Source organism: Mustela nivalis (genome assembly GCF_964662115.1).
Source record: "Mustela nivalis genome assembly, chromosome: 5".
Classification (NCBI taxonomy): Eukaryota; Metazoa; Chordata; class Mammalia; order Carnivora; family Mustelidae; genus Mustela; species Mustela nivalis.
Genome location: NC_139024.1, coordinates 146,613,103 through 146,628,763, shown reverse-complemented (window position 1 = coordinate 146,628,763; position 15,661 = coordinate 146,613,103). Strand labels below are relative to the sequence as shown.

At 38.1% G+C, this 15,661-nt stretch overlaps 1 protein-coding gene across 2 annotated transcripts in view; it reads left to right on the top strand.

Annotated features, from left to right (window-relative positions):
- The window catches only part of DTNBP1 (dystrobrevin binding protein 1), a 131,193-nt gene that overhangs the window by 20,512 nt on the left and 95,020 nt on the right, over positions 1 to 15,661 (top strand). For both annotated transcript variants that reach the window (XM_082731837.1, XM_082731838.1), the window contains exon 4: positions 3,146 to 3,206. In XM_082731837.1, the coding sequence (XP_082587963.1) occupies positions 3,146 to 3,206 (61 nt within the window). The remainder of the gene's footprint in view (positions 1 to 3,145; positions 3,207 to 15,661) is intronic.

The following is a 15,661-nucleotide window of genomic DNA, read 5'->3' as shown; positions in this document are numbered from 1 at the left end:
ATCAGGTCATGATCTCAGGCTCCTGGGATGTGCGTGCTGCACTCCCTCCATCACATCCCAGATCAAAACAGATCGTTGTGAATGATTATTTTAATGTGCTGCTGAATTCAACTTGCTAGTATTGTATTGAGAGTTTTTGCATGTGTGTTCATCAGAGATATTGGTGTATAGTTTTCTTTTCTGATACTGTCCTTTACTGGCTTTGGTTGCAGAGTCTGCTAGCTTCCTAAAATGAGTTTGGGAATATTCCTTCCTCTTCATTTTTTGGAAGAGTTTGAGAAGGATTGGCATTGACTCTTTTTGAAATGTTTAGTAAAATTCATCAGTGAAGGCATCTCATCCTGGGCTTTCCTTCATTGGGAGATTTTTGATTACTGATTCAATCTCCTTACTCATAATTACTATTGAAACTTTTTGTTTCTTCCTGATTCCATTTTGGTAGCCTGTATGTTTCTAAGATTTTTTCCATTTCCTCTGGATTATCCAGTTTGTTAGTGTATAGTAGTTCATAGTAGCCTCTTGTAATTCTTTATATTTCTGTGATGTCAGTTATAATGTCTCCTTTTCCATTTATAATTTTGATTTGGGTCCTCTGTCTTTTTTCCTGCAGTTAGTCTAGCTGAAATTTTGTCAGTTGCATTTGTCTTTTCAAAGAATCAGCTCTTAGTTTAGTTAATCTTTTCTTTTGTTTTCCTATTCTGTTTCATTTATTTCTTCTCCAATCTTGATTATTTTCTTCCTTCTTCTAACTTTAGCCTCAGTTTTTGTTTGTTTTAATTTTTTCTAGTTTCTTAAAGTATAGAGTTAAGTTGTTTGTTTGGGATCTTCTTAATGTCGGCATTTGTTGTGAACTTCCCTTTTAAAACTGTATTCCATAAGTTTTGGTATGTTCTATTTTCATTTGATTCAGGATACATTTTTATTTCCTGTTTAATTTCTTCTTTGATTCATTGATTATTCAGGAGTGAGATTTTTAGTGACCGATGCAAACTCCTTACTAGTTACCCGCTTTTCTATTTCTTTGGGATTCAGTCTTGGTAGGTTTTGTTTTTCTAGGAATTTGTTTATTATTTTAACTTTTTTGAAAATTTTATTTATTCACTTGAGGGAGCATGCACATGAGCACGAGTTGGGGGGAGGGACAGGGAGACGGAGGGAGAGGAGCACACACGACCCCAGGAGCCTGAGATCAGGACCTGAGCTGAAGGCAGACCCCAACCAACTGAGCCACCCAGGTGCCCTAGGATTTGTCTGTTTCATCTAGATTATCTGATTTTTTTGGTGTACAATCACTCATAGTGCTCTTAAAATCCTTTTTCTTCTGTAAAATTGGTAGTGGCCCCACTTTTTTTTTTTTTCTTTCTAATTTTGAGTCTTCTCTTTTTGTTCCTTAGTCCACTTAAAGATTTAATTTTGTTGGTCTTTCTGAAGGACCAATTTTTGGTTTCATTGATTTTCCCATTATTTTTATTCTCTTTTATTTATCTGCCATGGTGTTTATTTTTTCTTCCTTTTGCTAGCTTTGGGTTCAGTTTGTTCTTCTACTTTAAACTGTGAAGTTATGCTGTTGATGTGAGATCTTTCTTCTGCTTAAATGTAAGGCATTTAGAGTTACAAATTTCACTCAAAGCCTTGTTTTTCCTGAGTTCCTTAAGTTTTGGTATGTTGTGGTTTTATTTTCATTCATATCTTAGTATTGTTTGATTCCCCTTATGATTTTTTTCTTTGAATATTTAAAAGAATTTGTTTAATTTCCACAAATTTGCAAATCTTCCAGTTTTCCTTTCACTGATTTCAAACTTCATCCCATTGTGGTCAAAAAAAGATACTTCGTATGATTCTCTCTCTTTTTATTCAAAAAAAAAATATAGACTTTTTTAGAGCAGTCTTAGGTTAGCAAAACTGAGCCAAAGTTTCAGAGATTTCTCATTTACCCCCTTTACAAAAACCTCCTGAGAGTTAATTTGTGGCCTAGCAGATAATCTGTCCTGGAAACTGTCCCGTGTGCACTTGAGAAGAATGTGTATTCTGCGGTTGTCCAGCAAAGTGTTCTTTATATATTGTTCTATTGGTTTATTGTGGTGCTCAGGTCCTCTCTTGTTTATCTTTTGTCTGGTCACTTTAACCATTACTAAGAGTGGGGTATGGAAGTCTCTGTTCCTGGAGAACAGCTTATTTCTCCCTTCCATTCTGTCAATTACTGCTTTGTGTATTTTGAAGATTTTGTATGAGTACAGTTGTGGAACCCAGGAAGATAACACTGCTCCCTGGCCTGCAGACCTCGTTCAGATTTCATCAGCTATCCCACTAGTGTCCTTATTTTGGGACCAGGATCCAATCTAGAATCATACGTGTATTTAGTCACTGTATCTCCCCCATCTCCATTAATCCAGAACAGTTCCCAAGTCTTTGTTTTTCCTAACCTGGACACTTTTGAAGAGTACTTTTTGATATTTTGCAAATTACCCCTCAATTTGGGTTTATATGCTCTCCTACCTGATGATTAAAGTCAGTGATGTTTTGGCAACACTACCACAAGGGCAGTGGTGTGTGCTTCTCAGGGCATCATATTAACAGACACATGATGTTTCTATGTTTCATTACCATGGATCGTGTGGTTAGGGGAGTGTCTGCCTGGTTTCTACATTGTTGTACTATTTCCCCCTTTTTAATTATGGGTATCCTGTAAGGAGATATTTTGAGACTGTGTAGTAAACATGTTTCTCTTCATAATTTCTCATTGATTTTAGCATCCATTAGAATTCTTGCCTGAAACAATTATTGTCATGTTTACCAAGCGGTGATACTTTATTATTATTTTTTCTGCAGTTGTTAATTGGAAGTCTACAGGAGAATTTCTCCCCCTCTCCCCCGTTCCTTTAAAATTGCTGTGAACTCGTGGATGTTTGTGTTAGTCCTTGAGTTATAACCCGTCACTACCATTATTTATTTTGTCGCTCAAATTGTCCCAGGTTTGGCCATTGGAAGCCCCTTCAAGATTCTTCTATGTCCTTGTGACGTGTCCCCATTATTTTTGAGTTGTTATTTTTCCTAGGATACCATAGGATGTTCCAGGTTCATCTTTAGATGTTTTCTTTTTTTTCATATGTGATTTGCATTTTGAATTACTTTTTGCTTTTTTGAGGTATGAAGATACATGGGCTGCACTTCACAGGAGAGCCAAGGAATGTGCAAGCGCTGGAGAGGTAAGGAACCGGCTACTCTTATACTTGTGGGAACAGTATCTGTCTGCAGTGCTAAAGGCTAGCTTCTAAGGAATTACATTTGGGATTACATAAAAATATTTTACAGGATATCTGCAATCATATTTGCTAGTTGATTATGGAACTCCCTCAATTACATTTTTGTAATTTCTCCAAACTAAGCCTAAGATTAGTTAGGCTTAGAGAGAGTATTTTATTTTCAAGTTACAAGTAAATATTTGGCTCATCTAGGTACAATGGTCTGAATTTGAGTCTGATGCCTAAAATCATTAATTTGCTTAAATAAATGTAAACGTTTCAGGGGTCATCCTCAATTCACTTATCTTCTAGCAGTATGTGTACAGTGTATAATGAGTAAAAGGGACTTGTAATTAAAAGTATTTGGTACATGTACTGAAAGCTTTATTAGCCAAGATCAAATACTCTGTGCTTTTGATGTCAATCAAACTAACTTCTTTCTAAAAACACTACTGTGATTCTCACTTTTAATTAATTTAACCTGACTTTCTTTATCACTTACCTAAATTAGTGAAGCTGTAACACTTACATAGAGTAGAGTAATACATGTGATAAAAATTAGACATTAGTGTTTCTCTTAGAAATTACTGAAAAGAGAGAATATAGGTTTCTGGTAGTAAGGTAAACCGGGTACTTTGAAAAACCCTGTAGCTATAAAACACTTCAGTGCTGGATAGATTTTTAAAAAATTATTTAACACACTAGGCTCACAAAAATGAAGGGAAATCCTAAAGGGCCAAAAAAAAAAAAAAAAACCCACCCCCCACCCCCCCACAAACAAAAAGAAGAAGAAGAAGAAAACAAAAAAAGAACAGGGAACTGAAATCAGAGTGGTTAAAGAAAAAAACTTGTGGAACCTGGGGTAAAATACTAAGATAAAAGCTTTCAAGCTCTATGGAGAAAGGAGATTTTGTAGGGAACTGGATCGGAGACTCCTGCACAAAGCTCTTGAATTTTTGAAGTGGCTGCATCCCTCTTGGTGAATGGTGAAGGTAGGAAAGAAAAGCTCCCTGTTTACAAAAAGAGGCAGCATGGAAACCTCTCTGTCTTCATAACAGCTTGGAATAAATACAGCTCCCTTTCTAGATTTCTTACTGTCGCCTTGGCCTCGTTTCAGTGTGGGGCTCAAATTTATCCTTCCTGTACGACTGACGAACCACTGAGTTAAGAATGTAAGGACCAAACGTGACTGTGTTCTTTGACACCCAACAGAGACAAACACAAATTCTACATGGATGGAACTCTGTAAACCTAGGTCCCTCCATATTTCTACGGATTAATTTTCTACAGCCCCTCCACAAAAAAATTAGCAAACACAAATTCTATATGGATGAAACTTTATAAACCTAGGTCCCTCCGTATTTCTACAGATTAATTTTCTATAGCCCCTCTACAAAAAAATTAGCAAACACACAGAGGAATGTATTTTCAAAAGCTTGAGGGGTGCCTGGGTGGCTCAGTGGGTTAAACCTCTGCCTTTGGCTCAGGTCATGATCTCAGGATCTTGGGATCTGGCCCCACAAAAAGGCCCCCTGGTCAGCGGGGAGCCTGCTTCCCCCCCTCTCTCTGCCTGCCTCTCTGCCTACTTGTGATCTCTGTCTGTCAAATAAATGAAATGTTTAAAAAGAAAAAAAATGTTTGAGAGGCACCAGAACCAAAGAGTACAATTTAGACCTGCAAAGGGTGTTAGATATTGCACCATTGGGTGCAGACTATTAAATAGGTAAATGCATAGTCTTTTAAAGCTTTTATAGAGATAAAAGATGGATTAAAAAATGAATAAGGAATAAGATTTTATCAAACATGACTTTAATAAGTCACTGTCAGTAAAAACCCCAAGGGTGTGCTTCAACAGCAATTATATACAAATGAAGAAAGACTAACAAGAGTGATGTAGAAGGGATTCTGAGATAAAGTGGAAAATATGAAAAACAAGTTAACAGAGAATAGTTCTAGAAGATCTTGAGGTTGAACCAAATGAGATGACCCGTATTAGACTAATTTTGATCTGTAAAGTTAGAGTCTCTTATGGGTCAACTTATCTAATAAACATTCTAGAAAGAATGAGGGAAAGACAATGTAAGAGAAGATCAATAAACAAAAGACAAATAGAATTACAAGGAAAAAAAACCCAGATAAAGCCATAATCACAATGGGAAAATTTTAATACATTCCTCTTAATTGAGAGGGGAAAAACCAGATAAAACAAGTATGGATATAGGAGAATTAAGTAATGTGATTAACAAACTTCACTAGGCAGGCAAATGAGAATACTGTCTCAGCAAATATAAAATATTGGTTCCTTAAAGCATATCTGGAACACGTAAAAATTGACCAAGTGCTGAAACCTAAAGCAGTCCTCAGCTGAAGCATAAAGCATAAGGGAAGTCCTACAGACTGTTCTCTGAGCTCACCGCAGATGAAGCTGAAAGTCAGTTCAGGAAAACAAGTTTGAAGATTCCATGTGTTTGGAAATAAAAAATATTATGGGGCACCTGGGTGGCTCAGTTGGTTAAGCAACTGCCTTTGGCTCAGGTCATGATCCTGGAGTCCCAGGATCGAGTCCCACATTAGGCTTCCAGTTCCACGGGGAGACAGCTTCTCCCTCTGACCTCCTCCCCTCTCTTGCTTTCTCTCTCTCTCAAATAAATAAATCTTTTAAAAAATATTATGACTATGCATGGCTCAAAGAAGGGAAAGTATTGAAAAATTTATAATTTACATATGAATTATTGAATGAGCTTATCTGACTTAAGAATTTGGAAAGAGAAAAGAATAAACTTCAAAGAAGGAATGAAAGATGATAAAGATAAAATAAGTAAATGAAATAGTATATAAAAATACAGTGGAAGCTAAACAAAGTGAAAAGGTCTTTTTAAGTTTTATTTATTTATTTTTAAGTAATCTCTACACCTACCATGGGGCTTGGACTCACACCCCAAGATCAGGAGTCACATGTTCAGGGCGCCTGGGTGGTTCATTTGGTTAAGCAATTGCCTTTGGCTCAGATCATGATCCACGGTACTGGGATCCAGCCCTGTGTAGGCTCCTTACTCAGCAGGGAGCCTGCTTCTCCCTCTCTCTCTGTCAAATAAATAAATTTTTTTTTAAAGTCACATGCTCTACTGATTGAGCCAGCTAGGTGCCCCCAAAGTGGAAAGTTCTTGGAGAAGACTAATACAGTAGGTAAATCTCTGTTCAAAAAACAAACAATTTTAGGATCAATATCTGATCAAGAAACAAACAATTTTAAGAATTGAAGGGAATGTAACCAGTTATCACACAGAGTGAGATTAAGAGTTTATGAACAATTCTGACAAATTCGAAAAGTTAGATGAAATGGCAGAAATCCTAGAAATTTTTACCCAAACCAGTTCTAGAAGCAATTCAAATCCTAATTAATATTGTGGTCACTAAACAAATTATGTTTGTGTAGTGATTAAAAATTTTTTTCTGCTGAGAAAGCACCAGGTCTGTCTGCAGAACTAGGAGATTCCTATCAAACTTTCAGGGAAGCTTCCTTTTCAGTGTTACAGACTTTTGCAGCAAGTGAAAAAAGAGCCAACTGTGCCCAGCTCATAATGAAACCCATAAGGGAAGTATGAGAAAGTGACACCGAGTCTAGTCTCATTCATGAATATAGATACAAAAATTAAAAACAAAGTCATTATCTTTCACCTAACTTCCGTTTCTGAAAATCAGATGTTCTAGGCAAAAACTCTAGCTTGGACCCTGTTTCCCATATTCTAAATTGTAGAAGTTACAGCGTGTTCTGTGTCGAGCCCAAACCCTCAACCAACTTGCCTAAATATATGTAAAACCAGCAAAATGTCTACACATGGGTGTAGTGCTCAAGGCCTAGTTTTCTGATTACCAAACCTTTCACATGCCTGTTTGTAAACAGTTGCTTATGTGTGGTAATGAGATCCCTCAACACTAGCAGCACATAAGGCCTGCATCTCCTTCATGGATGTGCTCCTCGTACTGTCCTGTGATTGTGGTATGCTAACGATGGTATTTGATTTATAATTTGAGAATCTTCTTGCACATACTTAAAATGTGTATCAAGCTTAAATATAAAGTCTTCCTAGGTAAATATTAGCTAGAACTTTGTACTGTTTATGTGTATGTCCTGTGAGTATTGGATGATAGACAGAAGGCATTCTACCGGGGACACCTTTGGCAGTGTGTGGTTGTGTTGGCAAACCAAAGCCAGCAGTGCATAAAAAGCAAAATACTGTACACCAGGTTTATTCCAGGATTGAAAGGTTGACATTAGAGTGTTTTCTTTTCTTTTTCTTTTTTTTCTTTTTTTTAAGTGAGAGAGAAAGTAAGGGAGCAGGGAGGGGCAGAGAGAATCTTTGGCTCCATGCCCAGCATAGAGCCTGACTCAGGGCTCAGTCTCATGACCCTGAGATCATGACCTGAGCCCAGATCAGGAGTCAGATACTTAACTGACCGAGCCACCCAGGCACCCTGACCCAAGTACATCTTTTACATGTACTTGACCATGTTAACATATTAGAGGAGAAAAATACATGATGCAGAAAATACAACGGACCAGTTGTACAATATACAATCAAAGGTAGAAATTCAGTAAAATTAAGCACCTCTTTAGAATAAAATGATTTGGCAGGTTTTTGTAGAAGAGAATTTCATTGTCCTGAAATCTGCCCAAACCTGCAGTATTTGATTTGTAGCGCATTTCAGCCATCTTGCTGAATCCTCTTTTCTTTTAAGATTTTATTTATTTATTAGAGAGAGAGAGAGAGATAGGGAGAGAGAGAGTGAGCATGAGCTGGGGGGAAGGGCAGAGGGAGAGGGAGAAGCAGGTTCCGAGCTGAGCATGGAGCCCAATGTGGGGCTCAATCCCAGAATCCCAGGATCGTGACCTGAACCAAAGGCAGCCGTTTAACTGACTGAGTCACGCAGGAGCCCCGAAATCCTCTTTTCTAATAATTTGTATTTGGGTGTGGGAATTCTTTTGTGTAGATGGTAGGTTTAGTTTCTTCCTTCCTAATGTGCGTAACTTCCATGTCTTCTTGGTTTTTTTTTTTTTTTTTTTTTTTTTTTTAACACTGTTTAGAACCTCCAGTATAATGTTGAGTAAGAATAGATGAAGACCTTTATTCACATTTTGGCTTTATCAGAGTTGAATGTGAAAGGAAAGTTATTTCTTTTGGGAAACAGTGGAAGACCTTTAAGACCTCCAGCTAGAGAAAGATTCCTTAAGGAAGGCATAAAAAGCACCAATGAAAAATACTAATAATCTTTATCAGGGCTTCTACTCATTAAACAACACCATGAAAAAGTTAAGCAATTCATAAAACACAGAACACAAATGTTCAGAAAATATTATCAGCATATACAAACCAATAAAAAGAGGGCAGTAACCCAATATAGAAGTGAACGAGGGGTGCCTGGGTGGCTCAGTGGGCTAAAGCCTCTGCCTTCAGCTCAGGTCATGATCCCACGGTCCTGGGATTGAGCCCCGCATCAGGCTCTCTGCTCAGCGGGGAGCCTGCTTCCTCCTCCCTCTCTCTCTCTCTCTCTCTGCCTGCCTCTCTGCCTGCTTGTGATCTGTCTGTCAAATAAATAAATAAAATCTTTTAAAAAAAAAAAAGTGAGCGAAAGATAGGACCAGGCATTTTACAGAAGAAGAAATACGAGTGGCCAATAAACATGAAGATGTGTTTCAAGGTGATTAGTAATCAAAGAAATACATATTGAAACCACAGGTTTATACTCATTAAGTTATCAGAAATTGAAGCCTTGAGTCTCTGTGCGATGGTCATTATTTGCAGAGGACAGTTTTGGTTTCTTCCCTGGGAAGAATCATGATGAGCAAGTAGAACTGGAGAATATAAGTCCATTGCTAGGATTGTATTAGAAAACAAACATTGGCAGGAGCACCTGGGGGGCTCAGTCACTGAGCGACTGCCTTCAGCTCGGGGCATGATCCCGGGGTCCTGGGATCCAGCCCTGCATTGGGCTCCCTGCTCCCTGAGGAGTCTGCTTCTCCCTCTTTCTTTGCCGCACCCCCTGACCCCACTTGTGTTCTCTCTCCATCAAATAAATAAAACTTTTTAAAAAATTTAAAAAAACAAAATGAAAAACAGACCTTGGCGTTAAGTAGGAGTTGACGTTGGAAGATACCTCTCCAACAGCAGTTCTGCACCTGGAGGGACATCTGCAGAGTATTTTCATCTCACACCTCACACTTTCCCCTAATAGTACTGGTGTGGCACATATTTCCTCTGATAATGTTGCCATGGTCTTTATTACACAGTAAGCAGATGAGGCTATTTGAAGTCAGAGGTAGCTAGGCTGGGTGGTCTGATGACCCCAAGGCCCACTGAGCCACTTTGAGATGAGACCAGTACCTCGGATGCCTCCGTAAGTCATTGGTGAGACTTGACTGCATGCACCAGGAGATTTGTACCAGAATGCTTGAGCAGGTTTTTTGAAACTTGAGACAGTCCCGCGGTCTATCTACAGATTAAATTACAGTATCATTCATAAAATCAAATATCGTACAGTGGTGAAAATTAGCGAATGACTGCGTCTATGTGAATCAGCATAGAGGAGTCCCACAGTGCTCGGTGAAGACTGTATCTTGTAGGGGGGCCTTAAGAAATAATTCTTTTGATTGTAAGAAGTATTTTTATATTAAATATATAGGAGAAAAAAATTAAAAAATATATATAGGAGAAAGAATTTCCTGTAAGGTATGTTGTTGAATTTAGGCTATTTAGTAATGTTAAATTTATTCATAGACTTGTTTTGAGACCCCCATCTGATCAAAAGTGCCTCTGTTGCTTTCCAGAAATACAGTACTCAGCTTTAAAAATGAAAATTTTGGGGTGCCTGGGTGGCATAGCCGGTTAAGTATCCAACTCTTGGTCAGCTCAGGTGGTGATCTCAGGGTCCTGGGGTTGCTGCCCTTCAGATCAAGCCCTGTGTTGGGCTCTACACTCAGCATGGAATCTGGTTAAGACTCTCTTTCCCTGTCCCTCTACCCCTACCCATAGCCTGCACATGCTGGCTCATGCTCTCTCTCTCCCTACCCCCTGCATGTGTGTGTATAAATCTTTTACGAAGAAAATTTTTTGTTTGAATTCAAGTATTGTTAGTTTCTGAGGTAGAATTCAGTGATCCATCATTTATATATAACACCCAGTGTGCATTACATTACATGCCCTCCTTAATACCCGTCACCCAGTTACCCCATCCTCCACCCCTCCCCCCGGCCTCTCCAGCAACCCTCAGTTTGTTCCCTATGATTAAGAGTCTCTTATAGTTTAAAACAAAACAGAGTCTCTTATGGTTTGCCTCCCTCTCTGATTTCATCTTGTTTTATTTTTTCTTCCCTTCCCCATGCTCCTCTATTTTGTTTCTTAAATTCCACATATGAGTGAGATCATATGATAATTGTCTTTCTCTGACTGACTTATTTCATTTAGCATAACACCCTCTAGTTCCATCCACATCGTTACAAATGGCAAGATTTCATTTTTTGCTGGCGAGTAATATTCCACTGTATATGTGTATATATACCACATGTTTATCCATTCATCTGTTGATGGACATCTGAGCTCTTTCCATAGTTTGGCTATTGTGGACATTGCTGCTATAAACATTGGGGTGCAGGTGTCCCTTTGGATCACTACATTTGTATCTTTGGGGTAAATACCTAGTAGTGCAATTGCTGGGTAGTAAGATAGCTCTATTTTTAACTTTTTGAGGAACCTCCATGCTGTTTTCTAGAGTGGCTGCACCAGCTTGCATTCCCACCAACAGTGTAAGCAGGTTCTGTCGTTTACTGACTTGTTAATTTTAGCTATTCTGACTGGTGTGAGGTGGTATCTCATTGTGGTTTTGATTTGTATTTCCCTGATGCTCAGTGATTGGGCTCTGTATAGTGATTGGGAATGTATAGATTGCTCTAGGTAGCATAGGCATTTTAACAGTATTTGTTCTTCCAATCCATGAACACGGAACATTTTTCCATTTCTTTGTATCTTTCCCAATTTCTTTCATGAGTACTTTATAGTTTTCTGAATACAGATCCTTTGCCTCTTTGGTTAGGTTTATGCCTAGTCATGTGGTCTTTGGTGCAATTGTGAATGGAATAGATTCCTTAATTTCTCTTCTTTCTTAGTGTTTAGAAATGCAACATTGAACATTTTTTTCATGTGTCTATTGGCCATTTGTATGTCTTCTTTGGAGAAATGTCTGTTCATGTCTACTGCCCATTTCTTGATTGGATTATTTGTTCTTTGGGTAATGGATTTGGTAAGTTTCTTAAAGATTTTGGATACTAGCCTTTTATCTGATAAGACATTTCCAAGTATCTGCTCCCCTTCTGTAGGTTGTCTTTCAGTTTTGTTGACTGTTTCCTTCGCAGTGCAAAAAGCTTTTCATCTTGATGAAGTCCCAATAGTTCATTTTTGCCTTTGTTTTTCTTGCCTTTTGCAATGTGTCTAGCAAGAAATTACTGAGGCCGAGGTCACAGTCACAGAAAATCTCTAGGGTTTTGATGGATTCCTGTCTCACATTTAGGCCTTTCATCCATTTGGAGGCTATTTTCGTGTGTAGTATAAGAAAGTGGTCCAGTTTCATTTTTCTGTATGTGGCTGTCCAATTTTCCCAACACCATTTATTGAAGAGACTGTCTTTTTTCCATTGGACATGTTTTCCTGCTTTGTTGACCATAGAGCTGAGGGTCCATTTCTGAGCTCTCTATTCTGTTCCATTGATCTGTGTGTCTGTTTTTGTGCCAGTGCCATACGGTCTTGATGGTTACAGCTTTGTAATAGAGCTAGAAGTCCGGAATTGTGATGCCACCAGCTTTGGTTTTCTTTTTCAACATTCCTTTGGCTGTTCAGGATCTTTTCTGGTTCCATACAAATTTTAGGATATTTGTTCCAGCCCTGTGAAGAATGTTGATGGTATTTTGAAAGGGATTTCACTGAATGTATAGATTGCTCTAGGTAGCATAGGCATTTTAACAGTATTTGTTCTTCCAATCCATGAACACGGAACATTTTTCCATTTCTTTGTATCTTTCCCAATTTCTTTCATGAGTACTTTATAGTTTTCTGAATACAGATCCTTTGCCTCTTTGGTTAGGTTTATGCCTAGTCATGTGGTTTTTGGTGCAATTGTGAATGGAATAGATTCCTTAATTTCTCTTCTTTCTTAGTGTTTAGAAATGCAACTGATTTCTGTGCATTGATTTTATATTCTGCCACTTTGCTGTTTTCCTCTATGAGCTCTGGAAATTTTGGGTGAAGTCTTTTGGATTTTCCACGTAGAGTATCATATCATCTGCGAAGAGTGAGAGTTTGATGTCTTCTTTGCCAGTTTGGATGCCTTTCATTTCTTTTTGTTGTCTGATTGCTGAGGCTAAGACTTCTAGTACTATGTTAACAACAGTAGTTATAGTGGACATCCCTGTCATGTTCCTGACCTTAGGGGGAAAAGCTTTGTTTTTCCCCATTGAAAATGATATTTGCTATGGGCTTTTCATATATAGTTTTTATGGTATTGAGATATGTTCCCTCTATCCCTATACTGTTTTAATCAAGAAAGGATGCTGTACTTTGTCAAATGCTTTTTCTTTGTCTGTTGAGAGGATCATATGATTCTTGTCCTTTCTTTTATTAATGTATTGTATCACATTGATTTGCTGGTGTTGAACCAGCCTTGCAGCCCAGGAATAAATCCCACTTGGTTGCGGTGAATAATCTTTTTAATGCACTGTTGGATCCTATTGGGTAGCATTTTGGTGAGAATATTGTTGAGAATTTTGACATCCATGTTCAGTAGGGATGTTGGTCTGTAGTTGTCCTTTTGGTGGGATCTTTATCTCATTTGGGGATCAAGGTAATGCTTGCCTCATAAAATGAGTTTGGAAGTTTTCCTTCCATTTCTGTTTTTTGAAACGGTATTCTTCTTCAGATGTTTGGTAGAATTCCCCTGGAAAGCCATCTGGCCCTGGGCTCTTGTTTGTTGGGAGATTTTTGATTACTGCTTCATTTTCTTTGCTGGTTATGGGTCTGTTTAGGTTTTCTATTTCTTTCTGTTTCGGGTTTGGTAGTTTATATGTTATTAGAATGCGTCCATTTCTTCCAGATTCTCACAAATGAATCTTTAAAAAAAGAAAACTTATTTTAAAACCTGATGTATTTTTTTTAATTTTTAAAAACTTTTTAAAATTTCTTTTCAGTGTTCCAGAATTCATTGTTTATGTACCACACCCAGTGCTCCATGCAGTAAGTGCCCTCCATAATACCCACCACCTGGCTCCCCCAAACTCCAGGCCACCTCCCCTCCAAAACCCTCAGTTTGTTTCTCAGAGTCCACAGGCCTTCTGATGTATTGTTGAGACATACGTAAGTTTTTTAAATGTGTATCTTTGATACGCATAGTGTTAAACCTATGATGAGTTATATTTTGTCAGATTGTGCTCATGTGAAAGGCCGAACAACCTGCCAGGGCAAATATACTTAAGAATCAGTCATTCTTTTTTGACAAGTTATTTTATACTTATTTCCTTTAAGGCTATTTCTTACTACATAGTCTTAAAATTCAGACAGTATCTTGTAGCCAATAATAACTTTAGGCATTTTCTACACTTTTTTTTTTTTTAACAAGTTCTTTGACTTTTTTTTCTTAGCAATATTATAAATAAAAAATAATAACGTTGAGGGCAGTTTTTAAAAGCTAGACTTCCAGTGCATTATTTGCTTCTGATTCCTATTGCTGTGAAATATTTGCTTGCCTTCATGTTGAACTCCTAAGGTTCATGGTTGAACAGTTTGAAGTGTAAGCTGGTTAAATGAGACATGCTTCACTGTCTGGTCCAGTGTGGCTCTTCTCTGGCTGCGGCAGAAAGTTCACTGAACTGGGTGATGGAAATCCTACTTTCTGCGCTAGTCCATTTGACCTTGGGCCCCTGACTTGGTTTCTCTGTTGTTGGTTTCCCCGTCTATAAAATGACGTAACACTACCTACCTTGCTTACCATATGAAGTTGTTTAGAAATCACATGAAATTGTGTACTCCAAAACACTGAGCTGTTGAGTTTGGTATTCTCCTCTTGTCTTCATGCTCCTGCTCCAGTGTCCGTGGGAAGGAATTTTGGAATGAAGCACAGCGGGTTTGCTTTAATTGTTTGAGTTTGATTTCCTGGTGTTTGATCTGGCTTTATTCAAGAATTGTTTATTTAGAGGTGGAAAAACTGGCCTTCTGGTGATAGATCATTTCTTATCATTAAGTAGAGTTGAAGTATGGTTTTTTAGAATGTTTTCTTCTGCTAGATTCTCACTTCTTCCTTGCCTACACTCCTGTAGCACAATCTCTAGAATACTGAGTGAGGGCCTGGACTTGAGTGTCAAATTCCATGGGAGGATTGACCTCACGGAGGACCTTGGAAAAGAGACATAGCTTCATTACACCTTAGGGCCTTCATCTGTAAAATGGAGGTGCTAGAAGTGCTTAGTTTATAAGGTTGCTGTGTGGTCTAAATGAGATAATATATGTAAATTGCTTAGCATAGGACTTGGCCCATAGAAAATGCTCGAAATGTTTTTAGTATTATTGCATAATTTATCTCATTCTTTTAAATAAAAGCGGTGTTTTAGTATATTTTTATATTTTTTTCTGTATATGCTGCTTCTATCCTGTGTTGAAAATATAATTTTCAATTTTGTGGAAGCCGTGAACTAGATTGTAGTTGTTTTAATATTTATGTTGCACTTTCAGTAAGAAGTGGTTAATATAAAAAAAATTGTTTTCGATTTTTCAAAGTAACCTAATTAACCAGGGTAGTTAAGATTTCAAGACTTTATAAAAAAAAATACACCATGTACCAGGAAAAATATATTTAGCCTTAAATCAGCCCTGTGATCCAGGAATTATTATTATTATTATTATTATTTTAGAGTTTAAAAAGTGGAACTAATTTGGGAGACCTGCTGCGAGGATTTAAGCCCCCAAGGGGCAGGATTTTATTTTTTTTTTTTAAAGATTTTATTTGTTTATTTGACAGACAGAGATCACAAGCAGGCAGAGAGGCAGGCAGAGAGAGAGGAGGAAGCACGCTCCCCGCTGAGCAGGGAGCCCGATGTGGGGCTCGATCCCAGGACCCTGGGATCATGACCTGAGCCGAAGGTAGAGGCTTAACCCACTGAGCCACCCAGGCGCCCCTGTTTTGTTCACCGTTACATCTCCGTAGCCTGAACAGTGCCTGGCAGACAGGGAGCGGTCAGTACAAGTTGTACAGATGAATTTTAGGGACACAGATCCTTGTGTCAGGCCTTAGTTTTCTTATCACTGCACAGCCAGATATAGTAGCATCGCTCAGCATTTCTTAAACTACTCTTAGCCATCTTTATAAAAGTGGTTAGCAATATG